We start from the raw sequence: 17,876 nt of genomic DNA on the forward strand, positions 1-17,876 counted from the left end.
GTGTGTTTGATTCACGGCTGCTGATTGGCCGCCCATGATGTAATTCTACAACTCTTCTTGCTGTAACACATATACTTGTATGTTTATACTTGTAAACTGATTGCAATATCGGAAGCCAGTTTAAATATGGAATAATTTTTAAAGCTAAAGAGGTCTAATCTAGCTTTAAAAGTTTACCTTTATCAAAGCAAATTAGAGTTGATTATAAAGTGTTATAAAACGATGAGTGACGTTTGAAGTAAATTATCCACCCACGGTGTACACCCACGTCCGCATGTTGCACTGCATCCACCCACGGTGTACACCCACGTCCGCATGTTGCACTACATCCATCCACGGTGTACATCCACGTCCGCATCTTGCATTGCATCCACACACGGTGTACACCCACGTCCGCATGTTGCACTACATCCACCCACGGTGTACACCCACGTCCGCATGTTGCACTACATCCACCCACAGTGTACACCCACGTCCGCATGTTGCACTGCATCCAAACAAGGTGTACACCCACGTCCGCATGTTGCACTGCATCCACACACGGTGTAAACCCACGTCCGCATGTTGCACTACATCCATCCACGGTGTACACCCACGTCCGCATGTTGCACTACATCCACCCACGGTGTACACCCACGTCCGCATGTTGCACTGCATCCACACAAGGTGTACACCCACGTCAGCATGTTGCACTGCATCCACACACGGTGTACACCCACGTCCGCATGTTGCACTACATCCATCCACGGTGTACACCCACGTCCGCATGTTGCACTACATCCACACACGGTGTACACCCACGTCCGCATGTTGCACTGCATCCACACACGTGTACACCCACGTCCGCATGTTGCACTACACCCACGTCCGCGTGTTGCACTATACTGTATCCACCCAGGGTGTACACCCACGTCCCCATGTTGCACTACATCCACCCACGGTGTACACTTACGTATGAATGTTGCACTACATCCACCCACAGTGTACACTAATATATGCACGTTTCACTACATCCACCCACGGTGTACATTTACGTACGCACGTTCCACTACATCCACCCACGGTGTACACTTACGTACGCATATTGCACTACATCCACCCACAGTGTACACGTACGTACGCATGTTGCACTACATCCACCCACAGTGTACAGTTACGTACACATGTTGCACTACATCCGCCCACAGTGTACACATACGTACTCATGTTGCACTGTAAAACATGCCTGCATTTACTTCAATGACATCATCGGTGGCCAATCAGCTGCCGCGAATCAAACACACCCCACTTGCCCTATACATCTCAGCTGCACAAGTCAGTCAAATAGGGTATGGAATATGACGCTAGCCATGAGACGTGCCGTATAAAGAATGTATACCCATAGCACTGTCTTTATATGCGTATGAGCTATGTGAAACTTAAGTTAGTGTGGGAGACCTATAATGAATCTCGACACGGAGTTGACGGCACGATAGAGAGAGAGAGAGAGAGAGAGAGAGAGCATACATCGTGGTACTGTACGACTCTGAGGTCTAATGTGCTGAATAATTCGCTAAGTAAAAGGTGTTACTAATACTCCATGTCACAAGTGGCATTACATTCAGAGAAACAAGCGTATTCCCTGTGTTTGCACGAAGACATAGTGGAAAAGTCGAACCAATTTGAGACACGCATTAGATACGCTAGGATTTTCGTTGTTTCGTCAGTTGTAAGTTTTCTTCAGACCCAGAGGCATTATAAAGATTTGCGAGGGGAAATCGGACTTATGCATTCTGTCCGGGTTGTGATGTTCGAATTTAAAAATTCACGTTACGGTCCCGGTGCTGGAGAGGGACGCCTTCACGTGGTGTCACCGATATAACTCAGCGGCTCCACTGTTTTGTTATTCAAATTTATCTCAGCTGCTTCCTTTGCCGCCAGAAGGAGGATAGTGGACAACAGGATGGTAACTTAAGCCTACAGTTCACCAGGTTCACATTCAAATAAGCCTAGGGATGGAACTACAACAGCGACGACGACAATAGCAACGACAAAAACAACAACTACAACTACTGTTATTACTACTACTACTGTTACTACCACTACTGTTACTACTAATACTGCTACTACTACTACTATTACTACTGCCACCTCCACTACAACTACTACTACTACTGAAGGCCAAAATCACATAGCAAGGTCAGTTTAAGCAGTTTTTACCCGATTTTGATCAAACTTTATGAAAGGATTAGGGTTAAGGACAGAGATACGGTTTTTGAGAACAATCAGCCAGAGGTCAAGGTCATAAGGAAAGGTCAAAGTTCAAGATAACTGGATAAAGTCAACTCAGAGTTTTGGAAAGATCTGAATGTGACTACGTTATAGGTCAGGCATGAAAGAAGAACTACGAATGAGAGAAATTAGTCATAAGAGGAGGCCACAGGGGAGACTCATATACTGTATTCGACACTGATCATGCAGCCAGTTGGTGGGCGTGGGTGTTACATTCCCTGTGCTCCTTAGAAAACCATAGCCTACTCATAGTTCTGAGCTGAAACTGATCATTACTACTTTCCAGGCATAGTCTCCATTTTTCTGTTGTGTATGTGCCTTTGTTTTACATTTTCATTTTACTTCTCAATACAAAACTCTTCTGCCATAATTGGATGATGAGAGAAACAACTTCTGTGAGTTGTTCGTAGAGACATAGGACCTATAAGCTTGAGGCATCATACGATACTGGGTAAACAAAAACCACAATTTTATTACGTTGACTGGGCAAATCTTACGGTTAGTTAGTGAAAATATTACTCTCCATTCTCCGTGAATATCCCAAATTTGGACCTAAGTTCTAGAAAGTACTATATATTCATTAGTGTACATGTATAGTTACACATACAAATAGTTACTTTTCTTCATTCTAGCCTACATTTATCGGCAGCATTCATTATATGTTACACAATTTCTCAATACTGTGAATATTTCGCTGTATATTTATATCATAGCCTCATAGCTACCTCCTCACAATCTAGCCATAGTCGCTAACGAAGTCCAAATAATAATTTCATGGATTCTGGTCGCTAACAAAATACTACTCAAGCCAATGTAAGAGAAAACACTAGTGTGTACAAATGAACGACATGTATAAAATAACTAAATAACTAAAAGTAGAGAGAGAGAGAGAGAGAGGTGGTGTGGTGTTGGTGGGTGTTTTGGCCATCACTCACCGACCCCATCTGACCCACTAATAGACGGTGCAATGTCATCATCTTAATCTGCGGCAAATGCTGAGATTTGTGCTTCTATACTGCTCTGGTACTACTTTTTTCTCCTGCATGTAATATGTCTTATAAATTCCTTTACATTTTATGGCATATATATATATATATACTATTTGCCAAAGGGCGTGTGGGTACACTACTGAGCTCTGTAGTATGGAGGGTCTATCGCCGCCGCGAGCATTTGACTTTGGCCTCCATATTCAAACACCCGCACTCGTCGCTTAAAATACAAAAACATATATGGATTATGATTTTTTATTTCTGCCTAGTTCAACGAATTATATGAATTACATTTAGCCAAGGTATAAAACAACGCCAAAGGTTGCTGCAGTGCAGAACTTACCCTTTATGGCACTAAGGCAAGAAAGGTAATGGCAGAAATGCACTACACCCGATGCCCGCATCTTGTGAAATCAGCCGATGAATTTAGAAAATATAGTGCCATGGCCCACTGCTCAGCTTATGTAAGTGTTATGCAGCGTATTTTGAGTCCCGACTTCTCGGGTTCAGGAACGGTGCGACTTTGGGTTCTTTGTTCACGACCGGGTCAGTCAAAGGCAAGGAAGGAAAGTCTAAACACGACTGGTCAAAGACACACTTATATATTAACAATAACCAAATACACACACAACCCATGATCAAAACTATGTGACGCAAAATAACAAGATGATCTCAGACGACTAGTTCTTACACTAAATGTTTCCACATAGTTTCAGCGAGTCTGACCAATACACAGTACTCTACCTATTCTCATTACAGGGCAATTCCCACACAGTGATACACTTATGACCTACAGGTGTGCTCTGTCCTCAAGTATATGGCAAATACAATCACATGTATCTCAGTATACCCAAACGCGTGACATAGACGGCAGTATATTCAGGCCCTTATAAATATGTTCGCGTAACATGAACGGCCTCCTATGCCAGTTAAATGCATCCACGTGAATATATGCTACGTGCGCGTGACATAAGACGGGGGAATATGACACTTACTGTCTATTCGCGTGACATGGGCCGGAAGCGGGGGAGAGGGAATACTATGGCGGTACAGATGTCTTACGAGGGCTGATTACTGAAAGTATACCTTATATACCACCTTCGGCTTACATTGACATGGACAGGTCCGAGGGGGTGGGAGGGAGAGGGTCGCGAAACTGGTGCTACGGGGGGGAGGGGGAAACGAGTCTGCTGTGTATAACACTAGGGGGGAAAGTTCACACTTGGGGACAGCCCGGGGCCTGGCGCCACACACTCCGCGCTTGAGTTCGTCTGTGGTGAGTTCACTAGTTCCACGCGGGGGAAGGTAACAAAAAGTGGAGGGCCAGAGGGGAACACTGGGGAAGAGAGGGGGGGGCTGGTACACGGGGGGTCGTGTCTTACAGTTACTAGGGAACAAACAACCTCAGAGTCTTTTACTCAGGGGGTAGGTGGAGAGAGGCGCTCGGGTATGTCGGGCAGGAGGCCCTTACTCTGGGAGCCGGAGGTGGCATCTGGGCGTCGGGGGCGGGCCGTCCAGAGTGAAGTCCAGAGGTAGGTCGCCTGTGAGGTCGCCACGGGTCCTGCAGAAGTTAGTGGGTGGCCCTCTTTCTACAGAGGCCCTGGGCGAGGTAGAGTCCTCTGGGCTTGGGCCAAATAGGGCCAGGAGGCGCGCAGCACCATGCTGGCCCTTAGTCATAGTCGGGGTCCTGGGGTCGAACCTGGGGAGACCCGGGCCGAGGGTCGGCTGCAGAGAGGGAGGTGCCCTGGCTGGGCCGTGATCAGGAGGGGACTGCTGCTGCCTGCGCTGGGGGAGGTCAGGTGGCTGCAGCAGGCATCAGGGGTGTCCCTCTGTCTCCGGGGACCGCGGCCTCGCCTGTGGGAGGAGGTGGATTGCAGTCTCTTGCTCTGGTGGAGTCCGGCAGCACCTGAGGGTGGTGAAGGAGGGGTTGCAGCAACAGGACACATGACCTCGGGGACGTCTCGCCCGGACTGGTCTCTGGCGGGGTACCTATGGGGGAGCAGATCCCACCCTCTCGAGAAGAGAGGCGGAGAGAGGGATGCCACACTCTGCCACAGGAAGGGCGGGCTGAGCAACAGGCACTGACCTCAGGAGGAGCTCCAGGAGGCACAGAGGGGGAGCGACCAGAGGCTTGCTCCCCAGCTTGGTGGGCCTGATGAACCCTGCTGAAACTCCGGTCCAGGGCACAAGAGGGAGGCCCGAGGGGCACTCCTTTGGCCAGGCAGTCCCGTTGGGCACTGCCTGAGCTCCTACTCAGGACAGGGGCAGAGGAGGAACCTGAGGGGACTCCTCTGGGTGCAGCAGAACCTGGTGATGGCGGGAAGAAGAGGCCCGGTGGGTTCTCTTGGAGAAAGCCGCAGCTCCAGTGGAGTCTGCTCTTCTGCCGTCGGGACCGGGGCGCCTGTCCCGGGAATGACCAGAGGGTGAGGCCCGGTGGGCACTCCTGGTCTAAGCCGCAGCTCCGGTGGAGTCTGTCCTCTGTTCATCGTGGTTGGGGCAGCCTGGGGGGACGACCGGTGGCCCGTCCCGAATGGTAGCCCCAGTGGAGCCTCCCTCCTGGGGAGTCCCGGTGAAGGTGGTCCGTGGGACGTGCTGACGTGCCGGCTCCCGAAGTTGGTTGACAGAGTATGGAGAACCGGTGGTCACTCCATACACAGTAGACCTGGTGGGCGCTACTGTGCCGCTACTCCCCTGGGGTGTAGCAAGTCTAGAGGCTCCTCCTGAGTCCTCTCCTTTTAAGGAGGCCGATCCGGTGGATACGGCGTCCGAGGGCTTGCTTGGGACTGCTCGTACGTAAGTCCCACCCCGATTATGGCGAGTGTTTCCTCTGCTGGAGTGTAGTGTACATTCACTGTACATTGCCCGGTGGTCTGGCTGCGAGGAAGTGGGGCGTCGGGTCACGGGGGAGATATGTCGTTCCTGCCTGGACGGCTCGTCAGGTAAAACGGCCTCCCCGTCATCTCGTGGGGTTAGTGTCACCCCTCTGTACTCTCCTCCTGGGGTGGTGGTGTCAGGCTCACCCCGCCGCGCAGGCATTTCGGTTAGCAACAGCGAAACAAAAACAGCAAGCTAAAACGGGTGTTTCAATGTGGCGGCCAAAGTCACACTTTCGCTGTGGAGATAGCCTCTTCAAACTATTGAGCTCGATGAGCAAGACCCAGCATAAACACCTTATCTATTATATTTTCTTGTTATTTTCTGGGGTGGTAAATGAACGTTTCACGTTAAATACCTCCACCCCCCCTTTTTTAAAGCCATGTTCCTTCCGAATGTAATGGCGGTTACGCTAACGTATGTCCCGGTCGGCTTTTAGTACCTCGTAAATTTACATTTTAACCTTACTTGATCCAACTTAGCAATTTAGCCTAACCAAACCTAGCAATATAACCTAACATAACCTAACTTAACCAAGATTCAATAAAATTTTAGCAAATCTGCCAGTAGAAACGTCGGTGAGGTATAAGGAACATGAATGATTGATTGACATTTATTAGTAACAAGGGTGGAAAATCAACATAAAACCACATGAAAATAATTATAATAAAAAAAAGATAAGGAAAACCTTTGAGGAAAATAAGCTAAAATGGTAAGGTCTTTCTGCTGCTTAAAGTAAAACGTGTACATTTACCTGATACTGATACCCTGTTTCATGAATTACCAGTGTTTATTGGAAATATGATTCATTTGTGAAGTGGTTTAACGTTAAGAGAGGCCTCATTAAAAAATATATAAAAAAAGAAAACTATCAGCTCGATTCCGAAGTGCAAGGACGCCGGAAGCTCCAAACCGAGACTAGAGACTGCCGAACCCAACCCAGCGGTCGTCAGGGGGTGTCCTTGTGAGGTGAGGCTTGGCGGCATTTACACACATTACAGGTTAAGGTGCGCTTGAAAATAACCTTGTATGTCGGGAGGTGATGTGTAGATGATCAGGAATTTAAAGAGCACGTATCTTGAGGGACAGAGACGAAAATGATGCGGTAAGTGCGAATTATTATCGAGTGGAAAACTTTGGCGTGGTATGGTTATCAGCGTTGGCTATTACGTGTTGTTTTTAAAGGCGTTAGTTTGTTACTGTAGATTTTGTAAGATCTGATTTTCATAACCTTAGCTACGCTGTTTGATTATACGAGTGCTTTGTGTGTGGAAAGATGGCTTGCTTTTATTGATGTCCTTGTGTTTTAATTGATTATTTGTTTCAGAACGGGGCACTAGTCATAAGTTACTGATGAAGCCAGTCGTTAACATGCTTAGTAGGAGAGGCTGAATGGATTGATTTGTGCTATAGAGACATTACTAATAAAGGAACTCAGTTTTCATGAACAAAGATGTATGTTTACTTCAGGAATGAGAAATTCATAAAAATAATGCTTTAAGCTGCAGAAATACCCAATACTTTGCTAATTGACTTCTTTTTCTGATTGTTTTCAGTGTTTCATAATTCATTTAATGTTTCAGGAGAACTTTGCATCTTTTTAACCTACTTTTGCCAATTCATTTTTTTCTCAAATTACAGTGGATATTGGACATGAATATTTTGTTACTCTTAAGTGAGGGATTAAATTATTTCGGTGGATATTGCTTAGCAATTTGATTTATGGGTGCCAGAGAGCGATGCTGATATTTATTAAGTTTCAGCCCCAAAATTTTTTGGCAATCTTTATGGAGACATAGGACCAGCTTATTTTGCAGTTTTCAGGTTTTTCCTTGCCTTAGCCCCTTCATGGGATCCTTTAAGTATTTTCTGATTGCATTTTCAAGTTTTAGTGTTTTTTGTTTGTTTTAAAAGTGGTGAAAGGTGTTTTAGAACGTGGTGTTTGTTTACAGACGAATGCCATCTTGTAGTATATGGAGACAGATGGATACCATCTTAGAATACCCTGTAAAAAAATGAAATTGCTCTTATTAGTATCGTTTTATCCAAATCTAACCTAAATTTTGAAACAACCCAACCTTATTTGTCCTAACCTAATCTATCTATCTATTGCCAGACGCCTCAATCCTGTTTGGGGTGGCCACGAACAAATTGCCTCCAAGTCACCCTGTCCCCCGCCATTTCACTGCCCTGCTCCCAACTCACACCCCCCTCTCTCATATACCTCTCCATCTCATCCTAGGCCTCCCCCTCCCTCTTCCCCCCTCCACATCACCCACATACACTCTCTTCGTCAGTCTTTCACCCCCCATCCTCTCCACATGGCCAAACCACCTCAGTGTGTTCCTCATAACGCTTCCTATCACATCCACACCACAACGCTCCTTTATATCCTCATTCGTCAGCCTGTCTCTCCATGTGACTCCACAGGCCCCTCTTAAATAACTCATTTCCACTGCTCTCACTCTTGACTTGTGTCCTTCCAACAACGTCCAAGCTTCACTTCCGTATGTTAGAGTTGGTATCACAATACTGTCATGTAGTAACTTTTTCACTTCCATGCTCACCTCCCTGTTTCTTATCACTGCTTTCAAAGAACCAGCAACCTTTCTTCCCTGCTGTACCCTTTCAAGCACTTCCAAACCTCCATCCTTACTCATCACACTACCCAAGTACTTAAACGAACTCACATTTTCCAATTCCTCACCATCCAACCTCGCTGTACATTCACTGACTTCACCTCTCTCAAAGACCATCACTTTACTCTTCCCTACATTCACCTTTAGATTCCGTTTCTTACACACTCTCTTAAACTCATCCACCAAGCCTTGCAGCTCCGCTTTGTCTTCACTCAACAACACAGTATCATCTGCAAACAAGAGTACAGGGAGTTTCCAAACACTATCCTCTCTCACCAGGGCCACTCCAACATCCACTACCCTACCTTGTACCTCTTTTATTACCTCATCCATGTACAGATTGAACAACCATGGAGACATGACACGTCCCTGTTTCAACCCAACTTTCAAAGAGAAAAATTCACTTAGTTCACCATCCACACGCACTGCAGCCTTCGCACCATCGTACATACTCTTCACAGCATTCAACAACTTCCCGTCTACTCCATATATTCTTAACACTTTCCACAATCCTTGTCTATCCAACCTGTCGAATGCTTTCTCCAAATCCATGAAAGCTGCATACAACTTCTTTTCCTTCTCTAGAAACTTTTCCACTGAAGATCTAAGAATGAATATCTGATCTACACAACCTCTTCCCTTCCTAAAGCCTCCTTGTTCTTCTCCAACTAATTTCTCTGTTCTTTCTCTAACTCTGTCAATAAGTATCCTACCATACACGTTTCCTATTATGCTCTGGAGGCACAGTTTCACTCATCCATGCCTTCTTACATATCTCCAACAAGCACTTCATTCCATTCTCTCCACTACATTTAAGCATCTCTGCATACACCTCATCAACCCCAGCTTCTTTCCCATTTTTCAGCCGCTTCACGGCACTCTTCACCTGTGCGAGTGTCACGTCTCCTGGCACTGCATTCCTTCTCTGCACACCCCCAAAATCAATCATGTTTACAGCTGCTCTTCTCTCTCTATCCCCATTCATCAGGCTTTCAAAATATTCTTTCCATCTGGTCCTTACTCCATCTCCATGGGTTAATAATCTACCACCTGCATCCTTCACACCATCCCATTTCTTACCGCTTTTGCTTCAACATTTCCGCTCTCTCTCTCTCTCTCTCTCTCTCTCTATATATATACTGTATATCCTTTTTAAGTTGGCCTTGTGTCTCCCTAAAGATTACCTTTTTTTTTTATTGTGGTAGGTGGTGGTGACCATCATCCACTCACATGATGTAGTGCTGCCTACTACTTTCGCCTTTATCATTCTTTTTCTGTGTCTGCCTTCTTCTCTTTCTGTTTCTTCCATCTTTCCTATCATTTTTTATTATAAACAAGCAAATGATATTTACTCTTAGTTAACCCCAACACACCCGCTCTTTCATTACAGGTGTATTTCCCCAAATAGCTTGTTTTCAGACCTTCATATCTGGGAGGGTATAGCAGATAGGGAAACAAATTAAAGACCATATTACTCACCAACTCTTCTTGTGAATGAAAGCATCCCCAGGTCTGTAGATGGTCGTGTCGATGAGTAAGGACGTGAAGATGATGAGTAACTTTGGCTCTTGTATGTGCACATGACTCTGACTTTGGCTTTGCTGTCAACATGATAACTCCTCCACTACTAGAGAAACTAGACACAGTGGTGTCGAAGGAATGCCCTATGGCATTATCAATGAGGCCTTTCCTAGTATCCTTGGAAAGAGGCTTGGCAGGGGTGGATGAGGTAAGGAGTCAGCATGAAGCAGGAACGAATTTGGATGAGAAGTTCAGAAATTATTGTTCTACACCTTGCAAAGTCACAGAAAAGACAGAGATATGCCTGTGTGAGGTGGCGGTACAGTAGTCTCTCCCTGCCCTCTGGTGCCAAGATCAAATGGCGGCTGGTTCAGATAATAGTGGGAATACATTATTGGCTCCTTCCATCACCTGATGGTCCCTGTCCACCCATTTTGCCACGACATATGTCTACCTTGGAAATGAGCAGCCTGGCCCGGCCTGAGCTGACCATCACGCTTAGCAGAAGCTAATATCTTTACTCCTGTGTGAAGTAGAGTTAAAATTCTTTCTGCGTGTGATACATTCTTTCAGTGAATTTTGTTATCAACTAAAAACTCACCCATAAAGGCATAGGAACTCCTTGGAATCTCAAGTTTTCCAAGGGAGTGTTCGGTTCGATCAGTGCGTGCCTTCTTCATTGCTATCCTTATTTCTTTCTAGTAACTAGCTCAGTTACTCATTTAGGAGCTGCCTAGCATGGGGTAACTGGCCTGCTTCAGTTATCATCTCTTCATTTGTTCTTATGTTCAATTATGACATCAAACTAAAAAAGATTATCCATCGTAACACTTGTTTTCTGGCATGAGACTTTACTTACCGGTACTAAATGAATAATTGGCTACTCACCACTGGTTTGTAAATAACAAGTAAGTGTCATGCTGTGGCATTGTGAAAGATAAATAATAATGATGAAGGCTGGAGTGAGTCATCTTTTAACTAGTTGGCATATAAATTCACCTCCCAGCTGCCACCCTCATCACTGTCTGAATCTGATCACTTACAGTAATAGTCACATTTCAGCCACTCGTACTTTTCACCTATCATACATTATATTCTTTCATTTCAGGTCTTGTCACCAAGCATAATTCTTATCTAATGTTGGACAGGGAAATTAGTTCATTCTTCTTTCATTCCCCCTTAAAGCAGTCGTTATCAGCATACTCAGTTAACACAACGGGTACAGCACATTGTATAATAAATTGTCATAAAAGAATCCATTCACAGAATACACATGGCTGGTACTTACACTCCAGACTACAGTTCTTACTGGATCCTTTCATTTCACTTTTTGTAAATGTTACATTGTCTGTAGCTGAATAATGTGTGATATGCAACACTGCTCCTCACCTGTTATTTTGGTAGTGGTTAGAGTATTATTATTCTTTTCAGGCCATGTATAATTGGGTTATTTGGGGGTGATCTGTAGTTAGATCTCACCTGTATAAACATCTTTTCATCTATGGCACTTTCATTGGAAATCAGCAATAAAGGATGTGTAGTCCTCATAAGTAATGTGTGGATTTAGCGTTGGTGGCCACCATCACACTCTCTGCTTTGTATGTGTTGATACCCTGTTGCTTGTGTGGATGGTGATGCCACTATGCAGAATTTTCAAATGTAGGCAGTCAGCAGGTCAGGTCTTGGCATATCATTTACAATAGCTAATCTGTGGCAAAGTCCTGATCTTATTTTCAGATTCAGTCTGTCATGTAGCAAGTTCTTTCTGATTCTGTCATTTTTCGGGAATCCTTGCAATATAATGAGGCTAGCAAATGCTTAGCTTAATGTTAGGTAAAGTTGCTTCATGGTTGGTTATTGCTTCAAATGGTAGATTGTTTATACAAAACATGTATTTCCACCTTTAAAAATCTGTTTGAGTGTGATTCATGTGACTTTTAGCTGCATATCCACAAAAAATGACAAGCTTTGTTCAGTTATTCCCACCCCAAAACCCTGATTTCCCACTGGACCCCCATTGCAGCAAGGAATTGGGGAAGTGGCATATCTAAAACTGGTCACATCCACCAAAAATAAATCTTAAAATCACACAAAGTGCATAAAAAATTAAGGGGGGAAAAACATAGATTTATTGCAAAATAAGATATGGCCTGAAATGAGTAGTGTGGTTAGATGGAGACTGAGATGTGTCCTTGACCTCCACAAGGTTGTATTCTTAACCACTTGAGACCTAGCTGATGCAACCTACATCATTAATGATACAGCCATCATAGTCTTTTTCAGATTTTGAACGATGAAATTTTGACACGTGAACCATGGGAGTGTAACAAGTCGATTCCAAATTTTTAGAATGTTAATGTGATTCATCGTAAGAGGATCCATCTTAACTTGAGGGTTTACTGTAATACTGGTGCTGTACTTACTTTTTTGTGTATGAAATCTGTTTAATTGGATCATAATTTATAAATTATATTTTAAACTATTTTATATTATCAGGAAAACTTTAGACATTATTTAATGCAATTGAATCTATTTCAGTTGGTCTAATATTCCAATATTTTACTGTACTGTACTCCTAAGAAACCAGAGTGTTGGAAGTGAACTTAAGCTTTCACATACCATATACGATTCTTACCTCTTGTTTTTTTTTCTTTGTTTTTCAGAAGAACCAAGATGAGGACAGACTGTAAAGTGTACGTGGGGAACCTAGGCAATACTGATGCCAAGCATGAGCTAGAATCTGCTTTCTCTAAGTATGGTCCACTGGTCAATGTTTGGGTGGCCCGCAACCCCCCAGGCTTTGCGTTTGTTGAATTTGAAGATCCCAGGGATGCTGAGGACTCAGTCAGGGCATTGGATGGCACGTAAGTGTTGGTTGAATGTTCTACATGGTTGGCACTTTATTAGCCATATTGGATAGGTACTGGGTGAATTTCTCTCTCTGAATGTTGGATTGAAACAGGGATATGTTATGTCTCCATGGTTGTTCAGTGTGTATATAGATGAGGTTATAAATGAGATACAAGGTGGGGCTGTGGATGCTGGAGCGGTCCTAACGAGAGAGGAAACTTCCTGTTCTGTTGTTTGCAGACTGTACTCTGTTGTTAAGTGCAGACAAAGGGAAACTGCAGTGCAAGGGTTGGTGAATGAGTTTGGGAGAGTATGTATGAAATAGAATCTGAAGGTGAATGTAGGGAAGAGTAAAGTTATGGTCTTTGAGGGAAATGAAGTCACTGAATGCACAGTGTGGCTGGATGGTGAGGAAATGGAAAATGTGAGTGCATTTAACTCCTCCTCTGCCAGAGCTGTTCATGAACGTCCATGCCCTTAGCTGCAGGCAGTGCCAGATTCGTTCCTAAATGGCCTAGGATTTTAAAAATTGGCAAAAATCAAAATATTGAGAGAGGCTGGAAATATTTACCAGGCCTTCAGTTCTGAATGTGGCGCATCACAGGACACCTCATAATTTACCATATGTGTGCGAAAGAGACACCATACTTATGTGGTTAGTGTGGAAATAGACGCCAGTGTGTGTACAGTCGTGGCCATAAATAATCACCTATCCTCCTGTACCCCGTGCCTCAGGCTGGCTCCCTTACGCGCAGCAAGTCACACTGGATTAAGGGGCAGAGAGAGAAGGGAAGGTGGGTGGGGGGATGAGCGAGGGTGCTTAGGTGGAGTGAGGGAGGGGAGGGGAGGGTAGGTAGGGGAGGGAGAATAAAATGCGAAGTTGTGGCCACGTAATTTGTCTATTTTCTTTCATTCAGGGCATCATATAAAAGAGTTACTATTCGGTAGATAAAACTGCATTATACCTTGTATAGCGGCGTCAGATAACAAGCTTTAGATATTTGGTGATGTCAAGGACTGGCTCGTAAGAGATCAAATATTAGTGCAGAGCCATCGAGATTTTTGTCGGGCCAGATTGTCAGTGTGTGGATAAGGCGACCAGAGTCCCGCCTTTAGGCGGGACAGTCCCGCTTTTTTAATTGTGCATAAATTCCTGCTTTTTGTGCAAATTATGTAAACTGTCCTGCGTTTAGAAAATTACCATTACATTAGATATAACATGACCTTTTTGAAATTATGATGACTTAGTAAAATTATGCATAATCCAAATACCAAATTGTTAATATACTGTAAAATTTGTAATACTAACTGGTAACTTTCGTCGGCTAATTCACTGTACCGTACTGTATATTGGTCATTGGGGTTCGTATGTGACGTTAATGTTTGATTATCAGCCCCAGGATGAGGTGTTGCGTAGCAACCGTCGCTGTCACTCGCATGTCACTGTATCTCTCACTCTCTGTCTGTCTGTCTGTCTGTCTCTCTCTCTCTCTCTCTCTCTCTCTCTGTCTGTCTCTCTCTCTCTCTCTCTCTCTGTCTGTCTGTCTGTCTGTCTGTCTGTCTCTCTCTCTCTATATATATATGTACACACACACACACACACACACACACACACACGAGACAATGTCCCGCTTTTAGCTCCAGTGAATCTGGTCACCTTACGCATGGAAGCCAGAGACGGAGAGGACACGGGCCCATCTCCTCCATCACACCAAAGACGAATGGGAGCTGTTCAGACAAAACCAGCAATCCATCAACAACATTGTTTCCCTGGTGCTGCAGCGCCACTGGACTACTTACTAAGGCGGTCCTGGTTGCTTTGGCTTGACCAGTGTTGGTATACACTGACATACTGTAGATATATTTTGGTTGGGTAGGATTTTGTTTCATTTTCCCTCTAACAGATTATGAGAGATACCATTACTATATCCACCCATGAGCACAGACATCAAATTTATTTACCTTTTATGCACAATTATTTTAAATAGCCTTTTCATATAGAGATTCCATTAAATAATTATTGATGTGATGGTGACTGTATAGAGGGAGTGTATAACGAGAGGGTGATCATATTTACTGTGGACACAGCCATGTCAAAGGTTGCATATAATGTTTAGTTCCAAAAATTAAGTACATGTGAGGGTAGAGGATATTTCTTACACAAACATTACGGAAGTCAAAGCCATCCTGATTCCATTCTGTATCTGAAGTCAAAATACACGGATAAACACAAATATCTGGCTCAGTACAGACAAATTATGTGGCCATAACTTTGCAGCTCATTCTCTCTCCCCTACCTACCCTCCCTCCCCTCCCTCACTCCACCCCAGCACCATCGCTTATCCCCCTACCCACCTTCCCTTCTCTCTCTGGCCCCTCCCTCTCAGCCCCTCTTACTCCAGTGTAACTTGCCGCACATAAAGGAGCCAATCTGAGGCATATCATACAGGATGATAGGTGATTATTTATGGCCACGGCTGTACATAGTCATCACTGAAAGACAGTGTTTATATAAGTCTAATGTAGCAAAAAAAGACACCTAAATAGTGCAGTTTGTGCAAAATAGATGCCTCCTAAATTACCAGGGTTGCAAAAGAGATGCCATGCATATTTAATAGACACCAGTGTGTGAACATAGTCAAAATTCAGTGAGTGTTACTGTATAAATGTGCTTGAGTGCGATAATAGGCGCAAATATTGTGTCCCATACGATAGAAAAGTGCCTCTTAATCTTGTGTCCGCATGTCACTTGCAGCCCTCGCATATCACTTTTCCCGAGAACAGTTCCCACATGCACCTAGGATGTGTTGGGAGCATCACCAGGGCATTTGCTTCAGTATACCATGGCCAAACACCAAAGAAAACCACCTGGTCAACAATGGAGTGAAAGAAGTCTACAGGGTTTACTCGGGTATTTCACTCAACAGGCATGGTCACAATGCGGGCCTAAAATTAACCTTCCTTGCTTCTGTAAGTATCAATTTGGATTTTTTTAGGAGTTTTACATCAGACTTACCTGTAACCTGTCTAGGCTATAGACAAAAAATAAAAAATCTGTCGGCACTGGGGGAGGTGCCAAAGTCGCCTGCAGAAGGGGATTAAGTACTGTACTTAGGTAGGGTAATGAGTAAGGATGGAAATTTAGAGGATGGAGTACTTGAAAGGGTACAGCAGTACAGCAGGGAAGAAAGGTTGCTGGTTCTGTGAAAGCATTGTTAAGATATAGGGAAGTGAGCATGGAAATAAAAAAGTCTGCGTGACAGTATTGTGATACCAACTCACACATATGGAAGCAAAGCTTGGACTAAGGACTCAAGTCAAGAGTGAGAGCATTGGATATGAGTTACTTGAGAAGAGCATGTGGAGCTAAATGGAGAGACAGACTGACAATTGAGGAAATGAAGGAACGATGTGGTGTGGATGTAGATGTGATAGAAAGCATTAGGAGAAATACATTGAGGTGGTTTGGCTGTGTGGAGAGGATGGAGAACGATAGACTAATGAGGGGAGTGTGTGTGAGTGAGATGGAGGGGGGAAGGCCGAGAATGAGATTGATAGATGGAGTGGAGCACAAACTATTGATTTGTGATATGGTGCTTAAAGAACAAGTGATGAAAAAGAGGACTTATGTACCTAGGAGGAAAATATGGAAGCTGAAAAACCAAGTAGTAAGGGATGCCTTCTATAGCAAGTTGAGGAGAGTGGTGGCTGAACAGGGAGCTGTAGACAGAGGCATTAATGAACAGTACAGTGCCCTCAAGAATAATTTCTTGAGAGTTACTGATGTAACATGCGGCTGGACAAGAGGACCACCAAGACATAAAGTAACTTGGTGGTGGGATGAGGGTGTAGAAGCTACAATTAAGGAGAAAAGAAGGCTTTTCCGGGAATGGAAGAGGGGTGGTAGCAAAGAGGAATATTTGGCTGCTAAGCGTAGGGCTAGAAGAGAGGTATACAGGGCAAAGTCTGAGTCACAAAGACAATTACTTGATAACCTGAATCATGGGGAAAGGAAAAATATATTTAGGGTGGCAGGTCAGGTGAAGAGGGATAATCGGGATATCATAGGTGAGCAGTGTGTGAAGAATGATGAAGGAAGGGTAGTGGTGAACAGTGAGGATATTAACCCCTACACCGCGGGCTTGTTTACCAATGACTTGCGTGTGCCGCGGGGTTATTTGGGCTCCGACAGACTCTCAAAAAACATTTGCCAAAAATCAGTTATTAGTCCTAGAATAATAAAATTACATATGCTTATGGCACATACCTTCAGCTTTGTCCTGGAATGATTGTTGAGCCTTCGTCAGTTACCGTAGGACTTGTGGAGACCTCTGAAGTAGGGTAACGAAGTCTCCACTTTACACTTCCCGACAACCCGTAATATGATTACCACAGCCAGATACAAACACTATAAACACTATTCTACAATTTTCAAGTAGTTTGGGATCCATACTCAAAAAAAAAACACTGTGAAAGCAATGGAAATTATGAGCGCGTCTGATCGTCGCACTGGCACTAGTTCGCTCTTAGTAGTCTGTCATTTATTATTCATAAAACCCCTCACACTTTATATTTCTATTACTATATAACACTTATATATATCTACAGTCTTTATTCATAAGTTTCCTTCAGTAGTATTAGTTTATTGTCACTGTAGGGATTCAATTTCTTTCAGTAAAATACGTAGCATTCACTTTCTCGTCCTGTATACTGGCATTGGGAGTGAATGTCA

General features: G+C 44.1%; 1 protein-coding gene across 4 annotated transcripts in view; it reads left to right on the forward strand.

The window, feature by feature from the left end:
* The first annotated feature begins 7,021 nt into the window (after positions 1 to 7,021).
* LOC145417413 (RNA-binding protein 1-like) overlaps positions 7,022 to 17,876 on the forward strand; it is a 52,947-nt gene continuing 42,092 nt past the window's right edge. For 3 of the 4 annotated variants that reach the window (XM_080286096.1, XM_080286097.1, XM_080286094.1), the window contains exons 1-2: positions 7,074 to 7,239; positions 12,958 to 13,158. In XM_080286096.1, coding sequence (XP_080142222.1) covers positions 7,232 to 7,239; positions 12,958 to 13,158 — 209 coding nt within the window. In that variant the 5' untranslated portion in view covers positions 7,074 to 7,231. Of the gene's footprint in view, positions 7,240 to 12,957; positions 13,159 to 17,876 lie in introns of all 4 variants that reach the window. The other variant, XM_080286095.1, reaches the window with a different exon arrangement.

The sequence above is a fragment of the Coenobita brevimanus genome, chromosome 110 (assembly GCF_032717465.1).
Source record: "Coenobita brevimanus isolate Jiangsu-jjx chromosome 110, ASM3271746v2, whole genome shotgun sequence".
Classification (NCBI taxonomy): Eukaryota; Metazoa; Arthropoda; class Malacostraca; order Decapoda; family Coenobitidae; genus Coenobita; species Coenobita brevimanus.